The 11344-nt window shown below is 57.0% G+C and overlaps 1 protein-coding gene across 1 annotated transcript; it reads left to right on the forward strand.

Moving 5' to 3' along the window:
* Nucleotides 1–336: 336 nt before the first annotated feature.
* Insyn1 (inhibitory synaptic factor 1) lies at nt 337–10696 on the forward strand. Its single transcript, XM_070042920.1, has 3 exons — nt 337–695; nt 1139–1916; nt 9893–10696. The coding sequence occupies exons 2-3, from the start codon at nt 1761–1763 to the stop codon at nt 10607–10609; spliced, it is 873 nt and encodes a 290-aa protein (XP_069899021.1). The 5' UTR covers nt 337–695; nt 1139–1760; the 3' UTR covers nt 10610–10696.
* The last annotated feature ends 648 nt before the right edge of the window (nt 10697–11344 follow it).

The following is an 11344-nucleotide window of genomic DNA, read 5'->3' on the forward strand; positions in this document are numbered from 1 at the left end:
CATCCCGGGGCGCCCGTCCCGCTTCGTCCAGCCCCGTGCGCCCCCGTCCCGCGCGCCCCGGCCCGGCCCGGCCCCGCGCCGCCTCTCCCGGCTCCTCCGCGCCGATCCTAGCCGGGCCGGGAGCTCCGATCCCCGCCGCCGCCCCCGGGGCCTCGGCGATCGCGGCCCGGGCGCATCGAGGTCTCCGCGGCCGGTGGCGGGGCCGCGCTGAGCGCATCCCCGCGGCGCCCGGGTCCCGCGGAGCGGTGCCGGCTCGCCCAGGGCCGGGCCGGGCCACCGCGGGCAGAGCCCGGCCTCCCCGCGGGTCCCGGCCGGCGCCCAGCCCGGGGCGGGGGTGAGGGGGGGGTCCCCGGCGCCCCGAGACTTTGGCTCCCGCGCCGGGACCGAGCGGCCGGCCCCGCCTCGGCCGCCCCGCGCCCGGGTCACCTGTGGCCCCGCGGACCCTCGCCCACCTCCACCAGAGCCGGGCAGGGGTCGCGGGAGACCCCCCCGCAGCCCCCCGGCCCCAGGGCGCCCAGGCCCCGCCCCCTCCCGCCCCCCACCCCCCCCCCATGTCGCCGGTCGCCGCCCCGAGGTCCACTCCGAGGCCCGGGGCCGCGGGGTCCGGAGAGCGGAGCCCCGCTTAGGGAGCCTTGGGGGCTCCCCGATCCCGTCCCGGGGCTGGGCCCCGGGGGCGCTGCTTGGAGGCCCGGCCGGTGAGTCCGAGGGAATTGGGGAGGCGGGGTGGGGGGTGCTTGGGAGAGAGGGGTGGTGGGAAGCAGGGCGCGCGGGGTCCGGGTGGGGGGTGGGGGTCTCCTGGAAGCCCCCTCCCCCGGGACCAGAGAGGCCCAGGCGTGACTCCAGGGGTGGGGGTGGGGTGAGGGAAACGGGGGGGGGCCTGGCCCACCCCCAGAAGAGGCTGGGGGCTTCTGCCTCTTCAGTAAGGGCCCCCCCACACACTTTAGAACACCCCCCCCGGCTGCCAGCCCCTCTCCCTCCCTCCCTCCCTCCCTCTCCCCACCAGGAAATAAAATATAATAATAATAAATCCCCAGCGGGGAAGGAAGGGTGCAGGGGGAGGGAGGGAGGGAGGGAGGGAGGGAGGGAGGGAGGCCGGGCATCTGGAGAGGGCTGAGGCCAGGCTCTGCTCTCTCTGCAGGGGTCTGCGATCCTCCCATCCAGCTCCTTCCCCCACATCTGGAGACCCCCACCCCACCTCTGGAAGACACCGCTCTCCCCCTGCCACCCCCATACCCCAGGACCCTTCCGTCTTTGGGTGTCTCCTGCAGCCCCCCCCAGGACCTCTGCAGCTCCCCAGGAGTTGTGAGGGGCCTGCCAAGCGCTGCCTTCCCCCCTTCCCCACCCCCACACCAAGGGCGTCTGTCCTCCGCCCTCCCTGCCTGCGGTCACCACCCCACCTGCCTCCAGTCCAGGCCCAGGCAAGAGATCAGAGACTCTGCACACCCACCGGGCAGCTTCAAGTCCTGGAGGCCTCTGCTGGGACCCAAGGCCTCTCTCCCTGCCTTCCTGTGGCCGGGCTTTGACCACCCCCCCTCCCACCTCTGCCAGACACTGGTCTTGCTCTGAGTACTCCAGTGCTCTGCAGAGCAGGTGGGGAGGGGCCGAGGGGCAGGGGCTGGGTGAGAACCGCCCAGGACCAGGGGTGAGCTGGGGGGCCGTTAAGATGAGCTCTGCCCGGCCCAGAGGGGCTCCGTGGAGGCAGACGCATCGCGTGCCCGGCTGGGGGAAGTATGGGCAGGCCTGCGGCCACGTGGTGAAGGATGAACAGTCGGGGTACCCCGGATCTCGGGCAGCCTAGCGACGACCCAAACGGTGGTGGTGAGCGAGAGCGGATCCGACAGCGCATGAAGATGGTGATTGGACAGCTGGAAGACATCCTGCGGGAACTCAAGGAGGTGGCCAAGGAGCTCAGGGAGGTAAGCCAGGGGGTGACTAGCGCACACACCCCAGATCCTTCTGTACACGTGTGTTTGGGGGAGTGCGGGGCTGTGGGCGCACGTGTCACGCTGCTGGGGATCTCTTTGCGCTTCATTCTCTTTGCTCAAACCTACTTTGAGGTTCAAGACCAAGAGGCATCGGTGGCAGCCATGGGTCCAGCTCGGTGCTTAGCGTTCAGGCTGTCTGGGCAGATCGTAACTGAGCTCAGCAGTCTCCATCTAGTAAATCAGTCCACGCTGCTCAGAGACCCAGCTCAAAGCATTTGCCCCCCAGAGATCACACACTCTGAACCCTTGGTCTGGGAAAATGGGTTCAGTTGTGCTCTCCAGGTTGAGGTAGAAGTGAAGGCCAGGTGCCTATGGCTCACACCTGTAATCCCAGCTACTCCAGAGGCTGAGATCTAAGGCTCACTGTTGCCAGCCAGTCCTGGCAGGAAAAATTGGTGAGGCATTTATCTCCAGTTAACCAGCAAAAAGCCAGAAGTAGAGCTGTGACTCAAGTGGTAGCGTATCAGCCTTGTTGGGGGGAGGGGGGGAAGCTAATGGACAGTGTTCAGGCCCTGAGTTCAAATTTGAAACTGGTACACACAGGAAGGAAGGAAGGAAGGAAGGAAGGAAGGAAGGAAGGAAGGAAGGAAGGAAGGAAGGAAGGAGCCTGCTATAGGCTATAGGTATCAGGGTTTTATGTATGCCTTGGCAGGAACAGGAATCTTCTAGAAGGGGCTGAGACTCCCTCTCAGAGAGCCTGAATGCTTCTAACAAGGCTGAGAAGCCACTGAGAACTGCAGGAATACGTGTGTGCCCCCCGCCCCACCCCCAAGTGGAGCCTGGTTCAATTACTGTTCCCTACATCACTGGGGTAATGAGGTATTATGTCCTCCACCCTGCCCCCTGGGCTGTGTTCAAGCCCAAAATGCATGACCAGTGTTCTGAGCCGCTGGCCTGAATTTGCCCGCTGGGTACCATTACACACCAGCCAGGTGGGCTTTAGGCAAACTTCAACTCCTTGTAACCAGGGCCCCTGTGGAGATGGCAGAAGGAGAGTGATTGAGCCAGAATTACAGCCTTGAGCCTTCCCTAGCCAGCTGTGTAGGGCAACCAGGGTGGTAAGGGGGCTGCAGAAGTCTAGCGTGTCAGTGGGTGCCAACTGCAGCCTGGCCCAAGAGCCAAGGAACAGGGGTTATTTGGAGAGAGCTATGTTCAGGAGGAGGCCGGCAGGACAGAAAGGCCAGGATAAGACTAAGCACTGGTGCTCAGGCCTGTAATCCTAGCTCCTCAGGAGGCTGAGATCTGAGAATCACCATTGGAAGCCAGTCTGAGCAGGAAAGTCTGTGAGACTCTTATCTCCAATAAACTAACAAGCACAACACCAAAAGCCAGAAGTAGCGCTTGCAGCTCAAGTGGTAGAGTGTTAGCTATCCTTAAGCACAAAAGCTCAGGCCCTGAGTTCAATCCCCAGGCCTGGCACACACACACACAAAAATGGTAGATAGGAGGTGGTGGTGCTTTTGCCTATAGATTGAACTGTGCACTGTCTGGGCTGAACATCGGTGGGCAGGATAATTCAGAAGTCAAAGGCTCCTCGAAACCTCTCTTCCTGCAGCCTCAGAGATTCACTGTAATCCCCCACCCCCTCCACCATCTTGTTCAAATGTTCTGTACTGGTATTGGGGCCATAGAACTTTCCAGAGGTTCTATCCCAAATCTCTGAGTTCCCATGGCCTGGCAGGCCTATGTAGGCCGAGAGTCAGCCTTGCTACAAACAGAGCTCACTCCTGACAAGTTACCCAGGCCTCCTCTAATGCTCCAAGGCTCTCCTGGGTAATCCAGCCCAGCCCTGTCCTCATATTGTTGGAGAAACTGAGGCTCAGAAAGGGCTAGGGGTTTGTTCAAGGTCATACAGCCTACCAGGGGCAGAAGGAAGCCTAGAACTCAAGGTCTTGGAGCCAACTCTGGGTTGTAGCAGGTGGTGCTCCTGGGTAGTCTCTGTGCCTTGTTTTGATGTGTGTGTGCATGTGTGTGTGCGTGTGTGCGTGTGTGTGTGTGTGTGTGTGTGTGTGTGTGTGTGTGTGTGTGTGTGTCAGTATTGGGGCATGAGCTCAGGGCCTGGGCACTGGTCTTTAGCTTTTTCACTCCAAGTTAGCGCTCTACTACTTGAGCTGTGCCTTCTCCACTTCTGGAGATTTTCTGGTTACTCTAGTGGGTTATTAGAAGAGTCTTGTGGACTTTTCCTGTCCCAGCTGGCTTCAAGCTGTGATTCTCAGATCTCAGCCTCCTGAGTAGCTGGGCTAACATGCATGAGCCACTGGTGCCCCCCTGGCCAGTCTCTCTCCTTTCTTTCTTTTTTTTGGCCAGTCCTGGGGCTTGAACTCAGGACCTGAGCACTGTCCCTCAAGGTTAGCATTCTGTGTATGTGGCACCGAGGAATCGAACCCAGGGCTTCATGCTTGCTAGGCAAGCACATTACCACTAAGCCACATTCCCAGGCCTCCCACCATTTTTGAAAGAGTGGTTCTGTAGGTGGGTGCCAGGACGCTGGCATTCATTCCCAGGGGTGTTCCGATGTCCCCTCTGACACTCATCCCCTTTTCTGTCTCCCCTCAACCCAGCTTCAGGTCAGAAGCTGTGCCTGAACCAATCCCTCTCCTCCCTCCCCCTTACCCCCCTTAGGCCGGGTGTCTCCACCCAAGCCTGGCAGGTTGCTATAGTAACCAGAGTCTACCCCGTATGCCACTGCCTGTCAGCTGCCTATGGCACCCAGCTGAGAAGAGGGGGCAAGTCTCAGAGTTCCCCTCAGGCCCCAGGCAGGGGGTTGCAGACAGAGGGGTGATGATCAGAGGGGAGTCAGGAGAAGGCAGGTGAAATGGGGGAGCCCAAGGCGGGGTGGAGGGGAGTAGAGATGCCATAAGTGGCTTTCTCTGGGATGGGGCTGTGGAGGGGAGGCATACCAGGCCTGGTTTTAGAACCTGCGATCCTGGCTCTATGCCCTTTGAAGTGGGCATAGAGCTGGCCGGGCTGGGCCCCACCGGTACTTTCCTCTGGCATTTATTCCATCAAAGGTCTGGATGGGTCTGAAATGGAGAGGAAGCAAGTACTGTCCTCTGGTTACACCCACTCTTGGAGAGCACCTGTTTAGTCCCTTACTGACTCTTGGGAAGGCACAGTGCTTGGGAGTGGAAGCTAGATCCCCAGAAAAAAAAAAGTTACTGCAGGTCTGCCCAGGTCTTGCCCAAGGTAGCCAGGAGGGAGGGCTCTATGCTGATAGTCTCCTCCCCCTTCAACATCTCCCCCCACACACACACACCCCGCCCACTTTCTAGTGGTTAATTGGAGTTAAGAGTCTCATGGACTTTCATGTTTGGGTTGGCTTTGAACTTCTATCTTCAGATCTCAGCTTCCTTGTATAGCTAGGATTACAGGCCTGACCCCCTGTGCCCAGTATTGTTTTGTTTGTGTTGTGGTGCTGGGGATTACTAGGGTTACCCTAGGATTGGGGAAAGGAGGGACACAGAGTGAGCGGATGGGGTCTCTCTGCGAAGGTGGCTTTTGAAAGGGAGGCTGACAGGAAGAGAGGCGTAAAATCTCTGAGCCCTGCAGGCTGTGGGAGCTGTGATGCTGTTGGGGGTCTTGGGGATGAAGGGTGTAGGTCAAGTTCAAGATCAGCCAGGAGGCCAGGGCAGGAGAGAAAGCACAGGAGCAAAGGTTGAAGGTCAAAGAGACTAAGGTGATGGGTCCCAGACAGCATGTTCAATTACTCTCCCTGAGAAGCCCAGGCCCTCCCCCCAACCCAGGAATCCCCTTGGGGCTGTGTTTCTGGGGGAGGGGGAGTGAGCCCCCCCCCAGCTTCTTCTGGGATCCACCAACCTACTGCCCTTAGTCCTTAGCTCAGAGTTCGAGCTCATCATGAGCAGATGTATGCCCTTCTTCTCATCCTCGGGTCCTTGGCCGGGAGCTGGTGGCTCCCACTGCAATCCCAGCTGCTCAGGAGGCTGAGATCTGAGGATCACCATCTGCAGTCTTGTGAGACTCCTATCTTCAGTGAACCAACAAAAAAGTCAGAAGTGGAGCTGTGGTTCAAGCAGTAGAGCACCAGCCTTGAGTGTAAAAGCTAGGCTTTGAGTTCAAGGTCCCAGTACTGGCACACACACACACACACACACACACATACACACACACACACACACACACAAGTCAGGGGCACAGTGGTGGGGAAGAAGGTAGCAGGGGCCATGCCTCTGTCTGATTTTCCTGGGCAGTAGGCCGTGCACAGTGGCCTGTCTCCCTGGCTGTCCAGTCTTAGGGTCCCATTGGCCAGTGTGACATGTGCAAATGGCAGGAAAGGCCACAGGCCTGGCGAAGGACAGATGAAGAAATGTGGCGGAGCCAGGACGCAACTGGGGCAGGAGAGGCTGGGGACCCAGGGCTGTGCCAAAGTGGGTCAGCGCCATCACCTGCGGCTCCACACCGATGGTGCAGATTTTTCATGATGTGTGTGTGTGTGTGTATGTGTGTGTGTGTGTGTGTGTGTGTGTGTTCACACTCTCCTCTCTTCCCTTCTTGCTTCGCTTTCCACCGGACAGATTCACCTAGGCTCCTCGGGCTAATGAGGTCAAATTACAAGAGGAGAATTGTGAATCATGATCTGCTCCCTTTCCTTGTTCCCCAGCTCCACAGCCGCCTGTCCCCTCCCCTCCCCTCCCCCCTCCCCCAGGAAGATAATAAACAACGTAATCACAGAATTAAAAAATAATCAGCGGTCATAAATAATGCAGAATCCCCAGTTATGCAATCGGCTGCCTGGGGAGCTAGGAGAGAGGGAAAGAGGGAGCAGCTTGTGAGGGAGGGAGGGAGAGGGACAGGGGGAGCAGGAGGGGGGAGGGGCAGGGGGGAAGGGCCACTAGATCTGGGCAAGGCGGGCAGTTAGGCTTTAGGGTCCATTAGAGATGGGGGTGGGGGTTGATCAGCGAGGGCTGGCGAGAGGGCCGCAACCATGCAATATGGAGGGGTCCAGGACCCCAGAATTCTCTCTCCAGGCACATCCAGGCTAGCAGGGGAGAGGGGAAGAGATAAGGAGGGAAGACAAGGGAGCAGGAGGAGGAGGTGAGCAGAGGAGGTGAGCAGAGGAGGTTACCGGTGGGACTGGAGGTGCAGGCTGCTTGCTGGAGTAAGACAGGGGGTGCTAGGTGGCTGAGAGCCGCTGGAAAACTACCCAGGATCAATCTTAGTTGCTGCTCAGAAAATTCTGTCAGGCACTGGCTGGTGGCTCACACCTATAATCCCAGACACTCAGGAGGCTGAGATCTGAGGGTCATGCATGGTTCGAAGTGAGCCCAGGCAGGAAAGTTTGTGAGACTCTTATCTCCAATCACACACACACACACACACACACACACACACACACACACTCATGGAGCTGTGTCTCAAGTGGTAGAGTGCCAGCCTTGAGCATGAAAGCTCAGAGACAGCGCTCAGGCCCTGAGTTCAAGCCCCAGAACTGGCACCAAAAAAAAACAAAAATTCTTTGGGTGAAGCAGGTGCTACAGGAAGTTGCTGTCGTGGGAAGAATCAGTAGGCATAGCTGTCCAGGCAGACTAGACCAGCACAGAGGTTGGTACCCTGGGATAGAGGTCACATTCTGTCACAGCCCTGCTCCCTGCCCCTTTCTCTAGTATTCAAAGGCCCCTCAGAGAAGATCAGTCTTGGCCTTAAGATTCCAGACTCATCAGATGCCAGTGGCTCATGCCTGTCATCCTAGCTACTCAGGAGGCTGAGATCTGAGGATGGTGGCTCAAAGCCAGCCTGGGCAGGAAAGTCCGTGAAACTCTTATCTCCAATGAGCCAGGAGAAAACCAGAAGTGGCGCTGTGGTTCAAAGTAGTAGAGTGCTAGCCTTGAACCAAAGAGCTGAGGGACAGAGCCCAGGCCCAGAGTTCAAGCCCCACGACTGATTTTTTTTTTTAATGTACCAGTACTGGGGCTCGAACTCAGGGCCCAGCTGCTGTTCCTGAGCTTTTATCACTCAAGGCTGGCACTCTACCACTTGAGCCACACAGCTCCACTTCAGGCTTTTTGGTGGTTCATTGGAGATAAGAGTCTCATGGACTTTACTAGGCTGGCCTCGAAACGCAACCCTCAGCTCTCAGCCTCCTGAATACTAGGATGACAGGCATGAGCCCCCAGCGCCCAGCTTTGTGACTAATTTTAATGGCTCACTTTTCTCCCCCTCTCTTCCCTTCTGTGTATATAATTATTTCCCTGCACTCCAAGACAATCCCAAATTACATGTCGGGAAAATGATTATTAAATCTCAGAGAGAAATCACAGACTTCAAGGCATTCAAAGCCGAGAGGCAGGTAGTACAGGCCTATCACAGGCCTGCTTTCTGCACTGGGCCTATGAAACAAGACACCCCAGAAGGGCAGTACGTTTGCAGATTGATCCAAGGCCCCTGCAAGGAAGTCAGGGTCCTGTGGGCACAAGGCTTCCCTTCTGGTCCTTACTTCTGTCATTCAGCTAATCTGCCCTTCCTATCAGGTTTGCACACCAGTGCTTTAGGGGTTTGCTTGTTTCTTTTTATGCCAGCACTGGGGCTTGAATTCAGGGTTTAAGAACTGACCTTTCACTCAAGGCTGAAGTTTTACCACCTGAGCCACACCTCCATGTCTGGCTTTTTGATCATTAATTGGAGATAAGAGTCTCAAGGGCTTTCCTGCCTGGGTTGGCTTTAATCTGCAATCCTCAGAGCTCAGCTTCTTGAGTAGCTGAGATTACAGGCATGAGCCACCAGCCTCTGGCTTTCCACTTTGCTTTGTTGTTTTTGGTTTTTGTCTGACTCTCCTCCCCCTCTCTCCTGTTTTGGCCTCTCCCTAGGACTCTGGCTGGATCTGTCTCTGTCTGTCTGTCTGTCTGTCTCTCTTTCCCACCCTGATTCATGTGCTAAGGCCAGGGGGTTTGTGAAGGCAGGGCTGCCAGCACAGAGGCAGAGGGCCGAGCAGGGAGCAGCCATCTCTTGTGCCAGCTACACCCTGAGTACATTTAACAAGCAACTCTGGGCCCAGGATGGATGGATTCTTTATTGCTTCCCAAATAGTGCTTGCTTTGTTCTTTTTCCAACAAGCCAGGATTAATCTCTGCTCCTCAGTGGACTGGAGAGGCAAGGAGAGAGGAGGAAGGGGAGGAAAGGAGGAAGGGGAAGATAGCTTGCAGCCATGGGGGACACCCACAGGAAAGGGGGAAACTGATCCAGGGGGCTTTGGGATGGCTGGCCCAGGCCCTCTTTCTGAGAGTGGCTGGCTGCTAATCTGTTTCCCCAAACAGCCTAGCTGCAATGTCCCAGCCCCTCTATGGGGCTCCTTACCTCATTCAAAGGAAGATGGAGCTCTGATCCCCAAGGCTGAGCCCCAGATCAGCAGCTGTGTTTGGGAGAGAAGGGTGTGTGAATGCTGGCATACAAGCCTGAACAGCAGCATGCCCTTCCCCTAAAGAATGAAGGAGTGGGAAATGGACCTTTTTTTTGGGGGGGAAGGGGGAGAATAGGAGTTCTGGTCCTGGAGCTTGAACTCAGGGCCTGGGAGCTATCCCTGAGGGTTGTTTTTTTTTTTTTTTTTTTTTTTTTTTTTTTTTTTGCTCAGGGCTGGTGTTCTACCACTTGAGCCAGAGCCCCACTTGCAGCTTTTTGCTGGTTCATTGGAGATAAGAAACTCAGATTTTCCTGCCCAGGCTGTGTTTGAACTGTGATCGTCAGATCTCAGCCTAAGATGACAGACTCGACCTACTGCCATCAGGCGGTAATTGTGCTTTGAGAATGGCCAGGCTATGCTCTGTTTAGCTTCCTAGAGGAAGTGAATAAACCAGTCACCATCTTGCTGGGTTCCAGCCAGGGGAGAAGGCCCCACACCTAGGTGATACAAGACTCCTCTCCAGTCCCTCTTACCCCCTCTGCCCTTTCCCCTCCAGGTGGTGAGCCAGATTGACAAGCTGACCTCAGACTTCGACTTCGAACTGGAGCCGGATGAATGGACCACAGCCACCGTGAGCAGCACGTCCAGCAGCGACAAGGCGGGCGTGGGGGGCCCCTTCGACTTCATGACGGCCGACATCCTCTCGGACAGCTGGGAGTTCTGCTCCTTCCTGGACATCTCCACGCCGCCGCCGCCGGACTCGGCCGACTGCCCCGAGTCATCTCGGCCGGGCACGGGGCCTGACTATCGTCTTATGAACGGCAGCACCCCCATTGCCAATGGGCCACGCGTGGAGACCCCGGACTCTTCGAGTGAGGAGGCCTTCAACGCTGGCCCTGGGAAAGGCCCCATGCCACAGCGGACCCCGGGCACGCGGGAAAGGGTGCGATTCAGTGACAAAGTGCTCTACCATGCCCTGTGCTGCGATGATGAGGAAGGGGATGGGGAAGACGGGGTACAGGAGGAGGAGGAGGGGGTGCTGCCGCCTGAGCTGTCTCACGCAGAGCCCCACACGGCCCCCCTTAAGCCCTCCTCAGCCCCCCACAAAAACAGACGCTCTCCACTGACCGGCCGCCGTCCAGGCCCCTCATTGGCTTCGGAACAGACTCGAAGGGTCACGAGGAACAGTAGCACACAGACCGTGGCAGACAAAGGCACACAGACAATGCTGCCCTACACAGCCTCCAGGCAAAAAGCCAGGGGCAAGAACTAGGGGAGGGGAGGGGATGGAGGGCATCTAGAGCTATAAATATAAATATATATTATATATATTTAAACAAACACAGGCATAATAAAATTTATAAACACTCAGGATCCAACCCCATGGAACCCACCAGAAGCTCGTAGAGATCCCAGATGCAGGGACAAGAGTCAGTCCAGTTCTGGGAGCCGAGGCCAGAGATGCCCACTTGCCCAGCCTCCCTCCTCCTGGCCAATCTTCTTTCCTTTTTTGTGCTTGTGCTTGAACTCAAGGCCGCACACTCTCCCTTGGCTTTTTTTCACTCAAGGTTGGTGCTCTACCATTTGAGTTACAGCCCCACTTCTGGCTTTGTTTTGCTGGTTCATTGGAGATAAGAGGCTCATGGACTTTCCTGCCTAAGCTGGCTTTGAACCATGATCCTCAGATCTCAGCCTCCTGAGTAGCTGGGATGACAGGCATGAGTTGCTGGCATGTCTGGTGGGCCAAGCTACTAAAGGGAGCTAGACTCTCCTGACAGTCCCCAGAACTGTGGTGATTTGTGGTGGCTAGCCCAGCTCTCTCCTGGAAGGGGTGCATCAGTAAGGCTCAGTCGGGAAACTGAGGACTCAAGGGACCACAGGACTGGGTTCCAGACTTGGCAGCATTTGACTTGGGTGTGGATAACTTGTGTTGTTGGTGGTGGTTATGGGGCTTGAACTGTGGGCCTGGATACCTGTCCCTGAGCTCTTCAGCTCAAGGCTAGTGCTC

This window comes from Dipodomys merriami, unplaced genomic scaffold (assembly GCF_024711535.1).
Source record: "Dipodomys merriami isolate MVZ:Mamm:240054 unplaced genomic scaffold, mDipMer1.0.p SCAF_33, whole genome shotgun sequence".
In the NCBI taxonomy this organism is placed as follows: domain Eukaryota; kingdom Metazoa; phylum Chordata; class Mammalia; order Rodentia; family Heteromyidae; genus Dipodomys; species Dipodomys merriami.